General features: G+C 36.1%; 1 protein-coding gene and 1 pseudogene across 3 annotated transcripts; one reads left to right on the forward strand and one right to left on the reverse strand.

Moving 5' to 3' along the window:
* Positions 1-1153: 1153 nt before the first annotated feature.
* On the reverse strand, positions 1154-19047 carry LOC131787072 (polyglutamylase complex subunit TTLL1-like). 3 transcript variants are annotated; one of them, XM_059104138.2, is made up of 14 exons: positions 18812-19047; positions 11439-11504; positions 9446-9588; positions 8657-8761; positions 8050-8125; positions 7804-7938; positions 7135-7243; positions 6978-7058; positions 6006-6068; positions 5390-5430; positions 5181-5226; positions 4756-4865; positions 1834-1887; positions 1154-1289 (listed from the first exon to the last, which is right to left on the reverse strand). In XM_059104138.2, exons 1-14 carry the CDS (start codon positions 18925-18927, stop codon positions 1169-1171), a joined length of 1266 nt encoding a protein of 421 aa, XP_058960121.1. In that variant the 5' UTR covers positions 18928-19047; the 3' UTR covers positions 1154-1168. The 3 variants fall into 3 exon arrangements, with proteins under 3 accessions (XP_058960121.1, XP_058960122.1, XP_066029449.1); XM_059104139.2 differs by lacking the exon at positions 11439-11504 and having other exon boundaries at positions 18812-18950; XM_066173352.1 differs by lacking the exons at positions 1154-1289; positions 1834-1887 and adding an exon at positions 2402-3173.
* LOC136283906 (uncharacterized) lies at positions 12468-14440 on the forward strand (annotated as a pseudogene).
* Positions 19048-19609: the final 562 nt, after the last annotated feature.

Below are 19609 nucleotides of genomic sequence, written 5' to 3' on the forward strand. Positions count from 1 at the left end.
GTTGCCTATGTTTTCGCCTTTGTTTTTGAAATTAGTTGAGGTTTCGAAAATATAATACCAGTCTCTTAATCGTTTTCAAGTAATTAAAACTTTTAAGAATGATAGATTTGATTGTGTGGTTGCGAGTGTGAAATGTGAGTGTGAATGGAATGCGATCGGCACAAGAATGTGTACTACCTCTAGCTACTCCAGGACATTGCATCAAAATTTGTATTGGGACGATGGAAATAAGATCAAATATTGGAAAGTACACAATTTCTAGGGTGACTTAATTTGAAATATAACATTTTCTTGAACAACTTAATGGTACATGCATGCATCAATAGTTTGGCACCAAGCTACTTCGCAAAAAAAAATTCACCAATCATTTTAGTATTAGCAATAGACTATGCAGACTGTCTACTAGTCTTTCGCGCCAAAAACTCTTATAGCGCGATGATATTAAAAATATTGCTAGGACTGTGGCTACCTTCAGACGGTTGGTTATCTTACGGCCTGATCTCAGTTGCATTTACTTTACAATCTCGATTTTTCATATATTTAAAAGTCTTTTTTGATTTTAACATTTTTGTGATACTGGTGATTTATTACCTTATTGCTCTATCGCTTTCAAGGCCAGTTTCTCTGTGTATATTTTCATTCCATTTTTTAATTTCATTCGTACTACTTAACTTATTAGTGTACTGATATATTAGAGTCTCTATAACGGAATACCATTTCAAACGAAGTAATAAATTTAACAAATCGACAGTGGTTTAGCGTATTCTGTGCTGTTATTCATACCGATATTCGTCAGCACAGTGGTCAAAATTTGTTACAGACTTACCATCTATCTATAAAAGATCATCGCACCTCCTGGGGCATAGGCCGCCAGGGATCTCTGTTCTAGGCCATCCTTTTTAATTGGCTCTACTAGTGGCTGGTCTTCCTGATGTCAACCTCGAGGTCCAAGTTATCCAATCAGATTGCGACGTTACTGCCAATAGCGGTAAAAGTATCTTTATACCTCTTAATGCCTTTATAAAGCCCAACTTTCAGCTTGTAGCATTATTTGTTAAAATGTTTTGCTCTGTGCATGATACCAAGAAAAAAAAATGTGGGGTGTAGGGATTCACAGGTCCGATTTTTCGAGAGTAGATGGCTATTATCAGCATTAAGTGATTGCAGTTTATTTCCAAGTAGCTTGTTTGATTTTGCCTTCTTTAGTACCTCGAGAGGCAACTGTCTGTCCTGTTCTAGATCGCGAGTCTCTCTCCAACGAATCTTGACAGGCTAATTCTTCGTCATACCTGGGTAACCAACAAGTGTTTGAGTTAACAAATTTAAATTGCACTACTATGTGCAAGGAAAAGGCATTAACTCAAACGTGTTTACCTTTCTACTTACTCTCCAAATAATAAGAATAACAAACGGACTTTCAAATTAACGCACTTATCAACTTGAAAGTTATCAAGATATATTAAACACATTACTTCTCGTCCCGCGGAGGAAAACATTTTCAATGCGAATGGATAGCGAAACACTATATATAAATGGCATGGAAGCGCCTGAAAGCTCAAAACACAACAGCGCAGAAATGTCACCCCATCCTCAATCACGTTCTGTTCACGTTTAACGGCAGTCATCGGAAAACTTTCGCAGGAAACATTACCCTGTTACCCTCCGACGTCAAAGATTTTGCAATTTTTGCCTGCTAAAAAAACCCTCAACGGCAAACAGTTTCATTGTTGGGTGACAATTGACCCCAACTATTACCAGAAAAAGGGCACGATATCAGAAAGAAGAAAAAGTTTTCTCACTTGGGAAAACCACTAAAGCTAACACTTTACTTACAGTACTTCAAAATTTCCCAGAGCATCTTTGGACGGTATCTTATTCCATCTAACACTAGTAAAGAAAGAAGCGATTAGCACGAGGAATTACAAAGACGTTTACTGAGGCAAATATCGAAAAGCCGACTAAAAACTCAGCCAATTGATTTCGCAGGCATGACTAGCAAAAAAGTGTTTGACAAAAAACTCTGTGGTAATGGCAAAATTTAGAAAATCTAGCTCTTACTATGAATACTTTTATAAAAACAATGATGAGTGACAGGGAACTTTTCATAAGTAGTGGTACACAGGTGGAAGAACACCAGAAGTGTGTCATAGGTCATAAATAGCAGGTCAAAGGTACACAATCACAAGTATTGGGTCAAAAGTAACAGGAAACAAGAAGTGGGTCGCAAGTAACTGGTCACAGCTGATGGGAAAAAATAAATGATGTCCCCTCTTATGGATGAAAAGAAACAATGTCTTAAGCAATTCGAGCAGTTGTTTCCGTTGAGTTGCAACATTTGCTGAGAAATTATCCTCCTTATGCCACTTTCATTCAAAAGGGGAGAATCCTTTGAATGTATTGATCATAACCGTTACAATCTCCTCAAATGTAATTGGTGCAGTAGCTGCTTTATTTTTCATAACTCATTCTGTAGAGTTGTGATTTAATTGTAAAGACAGTGCAAGACCTGATCAGCTTTCAGTGCCATGTACTCTGCTTCTTGACAATAGCTCTGTCAATTTGTCACATTTAAGGGAAAGACCAGAGGAACTCAAAAGCATGACAAGAGATTAACAAAAATCTTGGGATTCAAGCCAACCAGAAACCCTTGTCACTCCCAGCAAGACATCTATTTTTCAACAGACCATTTATAAGTTTGCTCCTTTGCTTTCTCTTATTGAACAATTTATGTAAAGAAAAAAATGACCAACTTTGATCAAAACACGGTTAAACCGCATCAATTCGTGTCTACTTTGATAGCATTGCAGAATGAAATAATTTTGTAAGTTATCTCATGGCAGTTTCCTTCACAACTGTTCTCTAGTATATCACACAATGTATGACAACCCAAAGATCAACCGTGAAAGAGACCATTTCACAGATTAACAATACTTTTGGCATTTCACTTGGAAAAATATCAATGGCTCATGATGAATGCAAGTAAAAATGGGTTCTGATTTATGTAATGTTCAAAAGAAGGCAACTGAATAAATCAAAATCATGTTTGTTACAGGATTTATTCAAAAAAGTGGCATGCGGTCCTTTTACTGTTTACTGGCGTCATTCGTCACAGGAGAGGACTGACCAAGGTAGCTTTTTATTTCATTTAATTCAACATTAGATAACCCTTTGTCCTGCAAAAATTAGCACAAGTAATGGCCATATACATAATGGGTAACAAGTATTTGGTCATGTTTAACAGGTCACAAGTAATGGTAAGATGCAACAAGTGGTGGGTCACACATTACAGTTCACAAGTATAGGGTTATAGAAACAGGTACCAAGTAGAAGGTCACAGGTAATGAATAACGTAGTATGTTACAAATAGTGGGTCATGAGTAACAGGTAGATAGCAAGTAACAAAAAGTTGGTTACGGGTAACAGGTCACAAGTAATGGATCATATGTGACAGGTTGTGAGTAACGGTCATGGGTAACAATTCACAACTTATGGGTCAAAGATAACTGGTAACAAGAAGTGGATTGTGGGTAACAGGTCACTAGTAATGGCTCACAGATAACAGGTTATGAGTAGTGGATCATGGTTAACAAGTAACTAGTAGCGGGTCTTAGATGACAGGTACCAAGTAGAGGATCATAGGTAACAGGTCATTGGTAGTAAATCATAGATGACAGATAACGAGTAATGGGTCATAGGTAACATGTCACTAATTATGGGTGATAGAAAACAGGGAACAAGAAGTGGATCATGGGCAAAAGGTCACTAAAAATGGCTCATAGATATCAGGTAACAAGAAGAGGGTAATGAGTAACAGGTTGTTAAAAATGGGTCATAGACAATAGCTAACAAGTAGAGGATCATGGGTAATGGGCCATTTGTAATGGCTTATACATAAGAAGTAACAAGTAGTAGATCTTGGGTAACTGGTCACTATCATGGGTCAGAAAACAAGTACCAAGTAGGGGGCTATGGGTAACAGGTCACCAGTAATGGTTCATGGAAAACAAGTGACAAGTAGTGGATCAAGGGTAACAGGTTACTAGTTATGGCTCATAGATAACAGGGTGTAACAGGGTCATAGGTAACATGAGGGAACACAAATTAAGTGAGTAAAGAAAGCTAAGGAAAAAGAAAAGCTGAACTTCAATTTCTTCACCTCTGGCTCTCTCCTAACTTTTCTCTTGTTGGCTGAGAGAAGCCTCTTATTTCACAACATTTTGTGAAATGTGCCAAAAATTCCCTTTTGTCGTGCAGTGTATGACATGATGTAAACAGAATGTGCAAATCGGGATGTTGGATGAAAGCCCATAGCTAACATCAACGTTTGTGACACCTTTCACTCTACAGTACAAGTTCCCCAAGCATATGTGACCGTGAAAGGCAAAATGGACACTAATGTTTCTCTGTTTGAATGGGTAAACCATCTGTATCTGTTTGTTATTCGTTTAAATGCCTCAAAAAAATCCGTTCAAAGCATTTGACAAACCATTCAAACCATTTGCATATCCGTTCAAAATACATTAGCATCCGTTCAAAGTGAAGTGACATTTGTTCAATTGGTTTTGACATCCATTCAATTATTCTTTCAGTCGCATTCAACATTTAGATTTAACAATTTTTTTACTGCAAATTAACTTTTACTTCTTTCTCAAAGCAAAAAAATGAAATTTTGAACATTTTGACCAGATTTTTTTGACAGTAATCTTAAATAAAAAATGCAACTATGCCCAGGGGAACATCTACTGTTTTACTCACTCTGGAATTTCCCCATTAGGTAGCACAATACTAAGAGTGTCATGTATGAGATTGTACTTCATAATTCTGTCAGCAGATGTAGTGGATGTCAGTGAAGGAGAGGCATTCACCTGCAAATAAAAAAAAAGCTACTGGACACCTGACAACTACTAGATATATAAATTCTGCACAATAAATAATGGTAATAGGGTCCTGGGAAGTCCATTGAATGATAAATAAAATTGGAGGACTGTGAAGTGGGAGTTTAAATTGTCAATCATGAATATGATTGCAGATATAATTTGACCACACAGAGTGCTGTTAGCCAATAATCAAAACTGTGACCAATTTGAGAAACAACCTAGCCATCTGCACACATTTTTATCAAAAAAAAAACAACAGTTAATTTGCAAAATGCACAAAAACAGCTCATGCACTAGACTAACCTCTATAAGCCAAGGCTTCAGATTATCATCAATGATGATGTCATAGCTGAAATCAAGGACATTCTCTTAAGAACTGAGCATTTAATCTGATGATTTCAGATTTTATGGGGATAAAAATGCATTTAATAAGAAACATACAGGCATGCTTTTGCTACAGTTGATTTAATTGGAAATGACTTAGATGAATTCTGATATTTGTTTATACTTACCCATAACATTCAAAGCAGTGCCGGTCATTGGCTATAACATTCTGAAAATTGATATAGCATATTTGTTGAGGAACCTTAAGCATTTGCAAATGGCTAAGAGCTATGGAAATTGAATCAAAATTTCTTCTAGATGCAAATGAAAGTGCACCTGAATTTTGTGACTATAGTGTTTAATACCAATTACTGATACCAAAGGATAAATTATTTTAACTCACACAATAACAAAGTTGCACCCCTTGAGGTGATATTTTATTAATATTTTGACAATTCTTCTTTCAAGAACAAAGCATTACTCAGCCAACAAGTAAGGAGAATAGACAAACTTGTCAGTTAAAAGGCATGATAAATTTTTGATATTATAACAAAATTTCTTCTGTAATTTAAAAAGAAACCTATACTAGATAGAAGGGGGAATTACTGATCAGTTATTGCTAATAAAAAGGATAAGTGACTCAGAGACTTTTAACATAATCAATATGAGACCTTATTGAAATGAACTATTTAGTACCTATCAATAATGAAAAATTATGTCTGAATCACTGATTTCCTTCATATCTCTACCACATGGATGTGAAGGGGCTCTATTTATTGGTACAGCTGGATCAACTGACATTACCTGAACAGCCTTCAGAGAGTGAACTATGCACCAGTTTATGTCATCAAATAGTTTATCTGTAACCTACAATGCATCAGATGATACAGCTGTGAACAAAAATCTCAATACCATGTTGCACTGTCAAGACATTGACAAGTGCAAGCCTAGTCCCATTTAAGCTGGTTGATGGTGTATTCTTTTCTTTCTCTCTCAAATTCAAGACCAGGAACATCTTTGCCATCACTAAGTACCACTGACCATGAAGGCAAACTGCTCACTATTAAACACATTTCCCCCCACAGCTCTTAAAGAATTGGACTGTTTCATCTAAGTTACAAGAGTTTAGCACTTTCCTGATGTCATTAATGCATGGCCCTACTCATCCAAAGAGGAGATACCTTGTCCAAAAAACTTCTTAAAAGTTAAGCAGCATGTCATGCCTTCTCAGAGAACCATGTCAACACTAAAGTCACTTTTAACAACCAGCCAGTAGTATTGTTGAACTGCTTACATTTACAGCAAGCAAAATGGTGCTTTGCAGAAAGGTGATAATTTTCTGTCATGTGTTTTCCACTTAGCTTCTGTGAGCATGTATTGGGTAATCAGGTATTAGTAAAACCTGAGGAAAAACATTTGCTTTGCCAAGCTTTGAAAGTTGGGCACACCACAAATCCTAGTCACTCTTGGCAAGATGTTTTCTCTTTCTCATCAGAAAATTTACAGTGCCTTTTGAGTTCTGCTTTGCTTTGATTATTCTACTACCCCCAGATAGCAAAAATGTCCTTAAATAATTTGTGATTTCTCAATTACAGTTTTGAATAGAAAATTAGTCAAGAGTAAGTTACTTATCAGTTGGCCAAATTAAACAAAGTATCAGAAAGTATAAGAATTATCTCTCAGGGCTTATTTTTTATTGTTAATTAGTTCACTGTGTTAATAGTCTAAAAAATTCAGAAAGGAACACTTTTACAAAATCTGAGCCAAATTACTCACCTCCTTCCCTCTTGTTCCTTCAAGATAAAATTGTAAATTTTTTACTGTCCATTTACCTCCATGAATTGGATTATATTCTTCCTTTGAAAAAGAAACATTGTAGCTATAAGATAGCATTCCAAACAATCATTTCATTTTGATCTCAAATCTCTCTTACCCCATATTTTTGAATTGCAACATTTGTAAGATGGACAAACATGTTGTCAAGTTCACTAAGACTTGCATTGTATTGGACAGTGCAAAATCGACAGAATCCAAGTTTGTACCTGCAGAAGAAAGCAAGGAGAGACACTACAATTTAAAATCTTTTTTTTAAAACAACATGTCTTTCTCTGCTGTAAAAGCTTTTAACAAGGTAAGTTAAGAAGCTGTTAGAGCAAGGTGAGATAATAAAATAGAACACGTTTTGATAATGTACAAGTTGCTTGAGGTAACAATGAGATTCATCTTAGAAAGACTCAACCTTTTGACCAAGGAACAGACATTTTGGTGTTAATCAAGTAGTTTTGCCAATTAAGTAGTTTTTTTAGGCGGATTCCCTCACATACCTCTTTTACATAGAACGCAATGAAATTCTAGTCATAAAAATTTCAAGATATCTCCTTACACACTACACTGCTCATTATGGTTGTTGAAGTTAGTTAAGTGCGCTATCAAATAATGTATTTAACAGTTTAATCCAAAACACCAATCAAATGCCATCTGTCTATGGGAATGGAAAATGAACAAGTATATGTATTAACCCAGATCCCTTGATACTTTGGTAATCTACTTGCAATAAATTTCCCAGACAATTTCTATCTATAACTTTTCAAGAAAGACTTACAAGTAGCACTTTAGTGGCCGATAGGATGTCACCAAGACGTAGATACGTAGGTCAAACTTTTTGCCACCAATAAGCAATGGATTATCAATATATCTGGATATTACATAGGCATCCTTTCCACTTGGGTGAACAAGTCTGTAAGAGGAGCATAAAACAGAACAAACCAAATTTTGTGGGAGAAATTAGATGTTACACCTAAAATTCACAAAGCCAGTAAGCAATATTGTCTATTGTGTATCAACATACAGTGTTCCTCTACTGTCTTTAGACCACTTCTTCAACTGTGACAGCCTGTTGATTAGAAAAATCCCTTTGCCTTGAGCTGGAAAAATAACAGAACACCAATACATTAAAAATATTTAAGTGTGCAGCAGCTTACTCAAGCACAGTGTTTGACTAATAAGCCAGTCTACAGGCTTCCACCAGTTACTAAAATCAAAAAATCAGATTGCTCTTTGAAAAGTTCTTCAAGAACTGATATTTTTCCAATTACATATCGTGCCCTACTCCAAATGATCCTGGGTAATTCTGCAGAGGACTTACAGCCACCAAAGCACACCTGCAGATTGAACACCTCCAAACTTACACCAGAGAACTAATTTGTCACACCTTTCACAGATGTGAGACATTACAGTTTTCCTGCTCACACTTTTTTTTTATAAGAATAGAATTAACTTGCATCACTACCAGCTGACAAAAAGAAAAAAACAGGAAAATAATCACAATTTTGCAAAAACCTTTCACTATAGGGAAAGTTTAATGTATTTCATATTTTAATATCTAGTTCTTCCAGGTTTCCTGGAAGCCTTGGCTTTAGAATTTCTAAGAAACTTTAGAGAAAGCTGCCACTTGCATTTATTAGTTGGCTTCATGATCCAAGTACTGGATGGATTTTTTCTAAATTCCTCTACAAAAAGATTATAATCTGCTGGCAAGATGAATGTAACTGGAATAAAATCTGAAAGGAGAGAAAGGTAAACAGCTTTACTTTAAAAAGGTTGAAGCTAAAGCCAGATTCCCCCCAATATCTTTCCCCATATAGCCTAGCTATCATCTCACTCTGTTCCCTAACACTTATTGGTACCTATAACCTCTGAATACTGTCCCATTCCCTGAGCCCAATACCATACCCTTATCACGAATCATGCTCTAAACTTGGGCAAATGAGATCTACCATAATTTCTGTCCATTAACCTGTGCAGCAGATCACCCTTATCGGTCAATTTTTGCAATAATGAGAAAAAAAATCAACAGATTACCCACACCCAAAAACAAAAGAAAATCATCGACTCACACAAAGTTCCTTCATAGTTTTTGTTGACATGATGTCCTTCAGCATGCAATTAATAAATTTTCAAGGAAGTGCTAGCTAAGAATATTTCACTGATGTGTCAAATATTCTGTTGCGCCATTAATTATGTGGTGCCTAGAAATGAACATGTCAGCATCATTTTCCATGTGAATTGTTCTAGAGTGAACCACAATGCTTATCCCATATCTTGATCATCCCTCTTTTGGTTAATACTTTGATATGAAAAGGTATGTTTCCTCTTAAAAGTTGAAATTACAGGTTTTTATCAAGAAGGAGAAGTGATACTTCAGTTGTAAATATTTCAACAGTAATAACCAAATTACAATTTACCAAGATGAAGGTATCTCCCTAGATCATCTTTTTCTGACACAGGATTGCCCTCTTTATCTAAGTCTTTACGGTATCTTTTTATGTTTTTCATCATCATATCTTTTCTAGTCAACTCATAGTGGTTAGGGAAGTGATTGATCACTCTGCGAAAAGAAAAAGTCAGACCAAGTTAAGGGACTTGTAAATCATAAATTCTCTTACTAGTAACTTAAGATTGGTAGAAATTGACATGTAAACAGAAATATAGGATATGATTTTATCATATAGATTTAGCCATGCTGGCAGCCCCCACAGGCAATATAGAGGAATCCTGTGTTCTGATTGGTTACATGACAGGGACCCTTCTTGACTGCTTGGGATTGCCTGATTTGATCCCACACACAAAAAAAGTGCATGGAGTGGACTAATAGGTTTGCAATTTTCGGACATTGTGTGGGATGAACATGCAAAAAGTGGCAAAAGACAGTTAAGGTTACTATCAACAAAATGGGGTGTCTTTGAAAAAAATCATCCCGCGCCAACTTTTATATATCACTGTAAAGCTTATTAACAATGAATTATGAAAATTAAATTTTTTCACAGTTTTAGTTTAGGTAGGCTTCAACTCTGATAGTGTTTGCTTTATTGAATTACCAGCCTCTGCATTACCACAGACCTAAAAACAAACTGGACAGTATCACTCGGTAGATAATAGGCTAACAAAGCATGTGAGGCTTTTTCTGATATTCCTATTGGTTCCTGAGAAAATCTATTTTCAAGTTGGACAATAGAAAATATTTGGGTTGTTGCCACCTCCTGGACATTATGATAGAAATATATCAATTTTGCTCAGGCCTTACACACTTTTGTATGTGAACATCAGGCCAATTTTCATGAAAATCCAACAAATTTACATACACTATTAACTCCTTTAAGTAGAGGTAACTCGTGTAATAGCAAACCTTGCGATTTTAGCCTCCAAGAATTTCACAGTTTTTGCACCTCATTTAAATGCTAGCCAATGCGGTCATAACATCGAACCCACTGGAAAGTCTTGTGACAAAGAACTCCTTTGAAATTTGTGGGAAAGGTCACTTCATGAAATGGGGAACACAAATTTAAGAAAAAAACAAATTCGTGGGGAAAACAATAGGAAAAGTGGGAAAAAGAAATACTTCAATTCGATTTCTTTGGCTCCAGATCTTTGGCAACTTTTCCCTTTTTGGCCGTCTTATGGAGACTCTCATTTCTTTGTGTTTTGCAAAATGTGCAACAAGTTCCCTTTTGTTGTGCAGTGAAAGATGCGATGTAAACAACATACTGTATGTAAATTAAGATTCGCAACATTTTCTGATATTTTACAATTTTTTCCCCAAAAATTACACTTGACTATTTTCTCTAACTAGAGAGCAAAAAGACAAAATATTGAGAATTTTGACCAGAATTTGCTGACAGGAACCTTTAACACAAAGAAAACATAGATGACTCTTGTGGATTTAATGTACTAAAAACATGGTTGGCTTTCTTTCCTGGCACAAACTTTATTGCACAAACTTGTTCAGTCAAGAATGGATGAATGTTAGCCAAGTTATTTTTTTCCATTTTTATCAACCTTGACTTCCACTCTGTCCACAAAAATACTCTAAAAGATCTTGGCCAACATTTAGCCTTCACAACCACATACCTAGTCAACAATGCATAAATATACATATTTTTGTCAAAGTGTCACTTTCGATTAAAGATTTTCATGAACAATGCTTGATATATTCCTTAGCAAATAGAGAATAAAATAAATGCACAACTGGACTTTTATGCAAATTTCTAGAGTTCCAAACAAATAGAGTACATGAATCATCAACAAAATAACTGGGCTCACAAGTGTGATACAAGTTTGCACATGTAGTAATGGTTTATGATTTAAAACACAGTAACCTCTGGCTGGGTCTAGCCTTAACAGTTTTGAACTTATTGAAAATATCAACTGTCATAGTAATGAAATTTTAATTATACATACTGATCATCCCCAAGCCTGTATCCAGTTTCCACATTAAATATTGCTCTTACTGTCTGTACACTGGCCCTGTTGACAGGGAATAATTTTTGCAATAATCAGGTAATCAGAAATGCTTGTCCATAAGGAAGTCTTAAGAAACATTCACAAATATTTAATTAAAACAAAAAAGTCTACTGTATTTTCCCCCATTACCTCCATGCAACATCCAATGATAACTTCCATCACAGAATTTACTCCCTTGATTAATACTAACTAACACTGAAGGAAACCCTATTTCATAGTCTTGGGTCAAAATGGGATGGTTTTTTTAATTTCCCCTCACAATTTTTCCGGGAATTAAGAAAGGTGTTCCTTATTTGTTACAAGCTTAGTAGAGAGAAAACACCCATTCCCACCAGCATGCAAAACTTATACCTTCACTACCACTGAGCCACAGAGAACCCATTAATGAGCTTGGTTATAATGATATACTAGGTTCATGACAAAAAACATCTTACTTTATTCAAAAACCAAGTTCAAAAGTTACTATCTTATTCCCCCAAGCAGAGGCTATGAGGAAATTCCCTTGACTCTTTGAGAACAATCTTTAAGCAAACAAAGTAAGCCTCAGAAAATGAATAACAGACTTAAACTTTTTCAGCTTAGTAAAAATGCCAAACTGTCATTTATCTGCATATGATCTCACTGTATTCTCATTTTGGCCCAGTTTAGCAAGCATTTGCACCTTGATAATGACTCCAAGAACAGAATAAATTTCAGTTTTTCCCTTCCCTATCTAACACCACTGACTTGAAGTGAAATGAAGACTGACCTAAATTTAATGAGGTTGTAAGAGTGTTCTTTAAATTTACTAACCAAATAGATCTGGATATGCTTAGCCCAACTGCTCTTCAAACTGTAACATTAGACTATCTTATTGTTGCAAAATCTAATGCTAACCTAAACAACTCTTCAAATTAAATTTATAGTTTAGTAGTGCTGATCTACTGTACCTTTCCTAGAACATGGTATTGTTTTTTTTTTCAATCAATGAACAAGGTAAACAGGTGTAATGGTCTTTTCCTGTTATACAAGCAGTGTGACCTATTTTTTTATTGCATAGCCCCCTTAAAATAATCCCCTTTTAATTTTGTAATTTCATTAAAAAGAAAAAAAACTCGTACTCGCTTTGAACAAGAAAATTCTCTTTAGTTCAAGCCATGTTACCCTGTTGCACCAGCTATCTTTTGTTTGTTTGTTGCCTACCAAAATATGTTTTCTTGCATGCAAATAATTATGTGGCACCATAAACTTGCTTCTGCATCATGTTTTAGTGCAGCTTTGTGACAGTGTGGTTATCATTTTAACATGATAAAAATATGATTGCTGATTTTTCACTCTACTCTAAGTTTGTTCTCTCACTGTGCATGTATGAACCACAAAAACTAATGATCCATACAATAGCCAAGTATTTTCACGAAACTTTCCAGTTGAGAACTTGACATTACCACTCTCAAATCGGGAGTGCATCTTATAACTGGGTGCATCTTGTTGCTGAATAACTAAAAAAGAATGCATGGAGCCTGTTACTCAAGAATGCAGATTATAACCTGTATGAAAACAATTTGAGGAACATTCTTTTAGTAGGTGTTGTTTTAAATTGCATGATTTTTCCATAGATTATACATCAAATTGTCCATATACTCAACACTTTCCACCTATCAAGTGTTTTAACAAGTTTTACTTTAGAGACCCTTGCTTCCAGCTGCCACAAAATGTACCTTGACCCAATGAAATACAGCTGTTGAGGTGTTGAAGGTCTAAAGGAGACATAAGAGGAAGCCGTTATCACTGCAACTAACAAGACCATTCTCTGTTTGTCAAAACAGATGTGTTTTATAAACCCATTAGCCTCACTCAACCAGAATGGAAGAACTGTAGCTTTCTTCTCACCAACCCTTCACAGTGGTGAGCTTTAGCATGTATCCATAGAGAAGAAGCACAAGCAATAAGTGAGGCTGTGAGCCACTGAAGACTCTTCATCCTTAAGACTGATCAGAAATCAGTATCCTACATGTTCAACAAACATCACAAAGAAAAGATAAAGAGTGACAATGTTGAACCAGACCGTAGATGTCCAGAGTCAAATGTGCTACCACAATGTGCCCCACAACATCTGATGACTCACTTCATAGTCCCTCTGCCATCCTGCCATCCAGACCAAACCATTTTGTGCAAACCAAGAACTTACCCTACTCCCTAAAAGAGATAAAGATTACAAGCAAGTGCTCTGTTTGTTGTGAATGCAAACCTCAGTTCTACTGCCCAGAGAATGTCCCCCTTATCAAGGCATTCCAGACATTTAAGAGGATCAACATTTATTTCAAAGCCCCCCCACTGACAAGTAACAGAACAAGTACTTCTTTGTGGTGCCAGGTTGATGAGTATTCTAGGTTTCCATTTGTCTTTCCCTGTCCTGATGTGTTGACAAGCATGGTTATCATGTGCCTCACTTCACTTTTCTCTTTTGTATGAATACCAGCATATGTCCATTCCGATCTAAGGGCATCCTTCATGAGCAGAGAGTTCCAACACTTTTTGACAACAAAATGAGTAGCCACAGGTAAGACCATCAGCTATAACCCTGAAAGGAATGGTGAAGCAGAAAGAGGTAGTAGAGTGCTATGGAAGGCAAAAAATCCAAAAACCAGCCATCTAAGAAACGTCAAGATGTCCTCTTGGATATGCTGCATTCTATCCCTTCCTCTTATGTACAACAACCAATGAAACACCTCACAGGAACTTTTTTGGTTTCTCTCAACAATCTTCCTCTTGTGCCTCCATTCCCACTAAGCTAGTTACATCTGGATGTCTACATTAAACATCAAGTTCACATCAACCAGATGGAGCCTTTGGTCAATGAGGTGGAATTACTCCAGGCAAACCCTCACTATGTCCATGTGTGGTATCCCAATGGCAGAGAGACTACCATGGCCACCAAGTACCTTGCATCTAAGGGCTAATCCAACCTATGCTGGAGAGTAACATTTTTATTTTTTTCTTAAACTTACCAAGTGCTTGCCAAAAGGAACCCAATGATTTAGGGTTTTTATTATGACAAGATCCTCGATAAACTGAACAATTTTTGAGCAAGTAATTAGTTGTCAGAACAGAGGTAATGCAAATTAAAGAGAGAGGCTTCACCTAAACATTTCTATTTGCATAACAATAAACGTGATTTAATTAAAAGGCTTCCTAATAAACTTGCCAGGTGTCACAATGTGACACCTGTCAATTAGAGTCCATTAGAAAAGAAGTGCATTTACACTTTTAGAAAAAAATAGAATTAGGTTGACAAACAAACTCAAGCTCTGTGATGGTAATGACAGTATTTTCTTAAGAAACAGTCATGATCTTACAGAATGAATTATTCACTTCCATCTGTGCTTAAAATATGGAATTTAACTCTGTTCAGTGAGTTGATCGCAAAGAAAGTAATTGTAAGTAAGTTCAAATTTATGTTTTGCAGTTGTTAGAGTCTACTCCTTTGTTTGCTGTGATGGCATGAGTAAACCTGGTCTTTCCTTAACAAAAACTCAGATGAGACCCTTTAATTAGACAAAAGGGGATTTAATGCAGCTTTTTCTCCTTTAATTTCTTTGGTTTCTGTTGCCCAATTTACAGAACCAATGTCCAAATTGAACAAACTTAGAAAAACTTACTGAAGCAGAACTGAAAACTCTGCTCACCATTCCACAATGAATAAATTGTTTGAAAGAATTCAGATATAAAATAAATGAAAGCTCCATCAATTAATTCAACTGTGAACAAATACCTCGTGTTTCATTTTTCTGAATTACTTTTTGTGAAGGACTAAAATTTATTACAAATGATTTTTGATTTTTAGGCTGGGTGTCAACCCATTTCATGAAGCATTTACTACCATACATTTAGGTCAAAGCCAATATTTTTCTGGCAACCAAAGTGATTTGTGAGACAGGAAAAACAGAGGATTAATAAGTCATTTACTGGCTTGGTGTAGTGACTGAAGTATTGCTTAAAAATACTGCCCTAGTTGGCAAGATGAAAGATATTTATGAAAAATGGCAAAAATAGTGCGGATGTATTAGGCGACTTACAAAAGTGTTACTGTGCCTGTGTGCAGAGATAGGAAAATAAGGACCAGTGCAAAAACTGACATTTCAATACTCTTTTAGCTTAAGAAGGCTCCATAGGGTTTAGATCAAGCAATATCTGGACCCGAACATAGAACAAGCTTAAAAGATCAACAAGCAAGACAAACATGGCGGCTTGATATGACTGCATGATTTCTATTTAAAAAGGTGTATTAAAACAGTTTAAAAGCATACAGTTTTTGTGCTTATCGGGTCTTCCTTCCAGGAACTATATTATGGTGTCAGTAAGTCTGCAAGCCTTCCCCCAAACCTCTCTTGGTTTTCAAAATGGTGGACTATCATGAGACACTCATAACATCTCTTTGGCCCCTCATTACTTGTAGAATCTGGTTTAGCTCTGGCCATCATTGAACAAATCTGATAAGGTTTCTTCTTAACATTCTTGGTTTTATTGGGTTTACTTCTGATCAATGTTTCTTCAGGGTCTCACTTCTGCATTTTGTATTGTTATAGAATTAAATGCAAAAGTTATGCCATCACACATTCTCACATGTGCCTTTCACTCTGAACATATCCTGCATATTGTTTTTGGAAAAATGTAAAATTGAAAGGACAAAAAAGGAAAAATAATAGAAAAGAAAGGAAAAACACAGACAAAAAAAATTAGACAAGGCCAGGACTTGAACTGTATATCTTCACACTTGAGAGAAGCAGGTATGTCCACTGCACTAGGTACATGTAGCATATGTAAAGGCAAAGTTTAACATACATTTAATGTACATTTAATACATGTACATATTCCACTAATTCGTGTCCTGTCCCCAGCCTGTCAAGTGACCAGTGCACAGATTATGTTCAATTGGGAAGACCTCCTCTTGTTACATCAACAAGAGCTATTGATCAAACCTCTGCATTTTACCTTTTACTCCAATACTTAACAAATACAAAACAGTTGGCAAATGCAGTCATACAGCAGAGGAAAGATTGCAAAGAGGCCACAGATTCAAAAGTTTATGCATGCTCAGATACCAATCTGTTAGAGGAAAAGTTCACTAGGTTTCATTTCGTCACTCGCGCTCTGAAGGGGGTTTATTCATAAATATTCCAGAGAGCCACCTCAGGTATTCACTGTATCTAGGTGTCACGCAGCTGGACAGGTTTTTGTAATTACTCCATGTTTGGCAGCCAGGCAAGTTTTTTAAAATTACACTGTGTCTGGCAGGAAAACTTTCGACTGACTGGAGTATTTATGAATTCCATGTCTGGGAGCTTGCAACAAGCCAGTCAAAATAAACACAGAGTTCCAAACTTAAGCACAATACCCAGTTCCATAGAAATTGTGATGTGTCCACCTTGCTAAGAACCTATCTGATATCATGAAATGAAACTTGCAAATGTTTCAACTGCTGGAAATGGAGTAATTGCAAAAACCTGTCCACCTGCTAGACACTGAGTAATTTCAAAAATCTGTCTACCTGCTGGACACTGAGTAATTTCAAAAACCTGTTCAGCTGCCTGACATTTTGACACAGTGTCAATCATAACCATTACAATTTCCTTAAATATGATTGGTGCAGTAATGATGGTAATAGGAGCAAAAGGAGTCCAATTTGCTCTGTAATCATACCAGTGATTAACAAAATTGGATGACTAGGAAGCAGGAGTCCAATTTGTCAATCACAAGCATGATTACAAACAGAATTGGATGACACAAAGTCCTGTTACCAATTAATCATAACCATTACAATTTCTGGAAAAACAAATACATATAGGACAAACATCTTTGGTAGAGACAATGTCTAAATTTAAAAATTCCTCAACTTTGGAAATTCCACAACTTTTTAAGGATAGGTGGTTGTAGCTGTGGTTATTGTGACTAATTCTGTGATTGGTGGATTTAACTGAGTGGACCTAGTATGATTGGCTGCTTCAACTGTCTGATTATAGTTGTGCAACTACAGCCAACTGTCCTGTTACATTGTTCAATTACAATTGTAAAGAATGATTAGCAAAAAATGAAGCAGCTCATGCACCAATCACATTTGAGGAAATTGTATTATAACACAGCACGCGACTACTTGCCTCATATAAGTCCTATTGAGCTGCTATGAACAAAATCTCTATTTACCCATGCCCGTGCGTAAATAAGATGACATGAACATTTTTTGTTCATTGTTACTTTGTTATAAAAGAATTTGCTCATGCTTTTAGCCATGTGTATATTGAGTTACGGATGCACTTGGGAAGTTTGGAGAGCACTCAAAAAGCTAGAGTAAAAGCTAAAGCTACTCTTACGCACTTTTTGTGCTCTCCAAGCTTCCCGCGTGCATCCATAACTGGATATACGCACGCTAAGCATGAACAAATTCTTAAATGGTTACGATTAGCTCCTTTATTTCAGTCATACATAGTTCACTCGTCTAAATTCACCAATCACAGAATTAATCACAATGATTAATGGCTAACAGGACTTCATGATGTCCAATTTTGTCTGTTATCATACTTGTGATGGACAAATCGGACTCCTGCTTCGCGGTAGTCTGACTTAGTTAATCACTCATATGATTACAGACCTTATCAATAAAGGGCAAAATTACTGAGCGCTGATTGGTAGAGAGAGAGGGCATTTTTTCTTAATCGAGGGCATTTTTAGTAATCAAGAGAGGGCATGATTACCTTGTTCAGTTAAAAGCACTTTGTTGTTTTTCTGTTGGCAGAAACGCTCTGTTGAAATGAGCTTTGTTTTCTAGACTTTTGGCAGTGTATCACGACACAGTTTTGGAGAATAAAATTTCATTGAATCGATTGGTCAGTTCAATTTGATTGATGATTTGCCGTAGCGCTAAACAGGCTTCCCAGATAAAAATAGACTGCGCGCGTGATTTTCCTTCGTATAAATTTTGCCCTTTATTGATAAACAAGTAATCACATGAGACCTCGTACTATTAAGGATTAATTGCACTTGAGTTTTCAAAATTTTCCAAATTGCCCTCGTCGCTTCGCGACTCGGGCAATTTTGGAAAATTTTGAAAACTCTCGTGCAATTAATCCTGAATAGTACTTGGCCTCATGTGATAACATATACAAATTAGAGTCTACACAGTCCTATTATCAATATTCAAAAGTACCAGTCCATTCGTTCAGATAGTGTAAACAAAATGTCGCAGAATGCGAATTCCAAGCTCTAAAGATTTACACAATTGACACGCCTTAACTGATAAGAAACTCAAATTTCACCAAAATTTAAATGCTTCTCACCAATAAAAATTCCAGTCCTCGTCTTCGGCACAAGGTACCCATCCCCTTTTCTCGAAATTGTTCACTAAAACCGACTTGTCTTGGTCACACACGTACTTTACTCGTCCTCCAGACATAACTCACTGCTCGTGAATGTTCTCTAACTTAACAGCGGAAATTTTAAATTTCAAATTCACTTAGACCCTCAATCATAATGCACTACGTTTCTCGTAACGGGAGTTATTACATCACGGGCGACGAGCGGGGGATGAAGAAATGACCGAAATACGAGTGGTCAGCGGGGAAACAAATTTAATATTTCATATAGAGACATCTCAGTTGTAGTTTTAGAAAACAATAGTGTTGTAAAGCCGAAATGTTAACAGTATACTTCGCTAAATAAAATGTGAAGCAATTTTTGAAAAGTGTTGATGGTACATATATCTTTTACTGCTGTATTAAACAATGGAAGCATCGGTGGCATTCGGAAAGGCACTAAGAAGAATTATGTTTACGTTTTGTAACTTGCAAAAAACAATCGTATTATAAAGCCAAAATGTTACCAGGTTATACTTCGCTAATTCAAAAGTTAAGCAATTTTCCAAACACTTTGACTGGAACAATATTTTTACTGCTATATTATCCAACGGAGGCATCGGGAAAGGCATCGGTGACACCGGGAAAGGCATCAAGAAGAATGATATTGACGATATGTAACTTGTTGTATGACGCAAAGAGTATCTTGACTTGTTTAAGGCGTAAATCACAGTCGGTTTTCTTTTCACTTGAATTTTGCAATCTCAACTTTCGATTCCAGAA

The sequence above is a fragment of the Pocillopora verrucosa genome, chromosome 10, assembly GCF_036669915.1.
Source record: "Pocillopora verrucosa isolate sample1 chromosome 10, ASM3666991v2, whole genome shotgun sequence".
Lineage (NCBI taxonomy): Eukaryota > Metazoa > Cnidaria > Anthozoa > Scleractinia > Pocilloporidae > Pocillopora > Pocillopora verrucosa.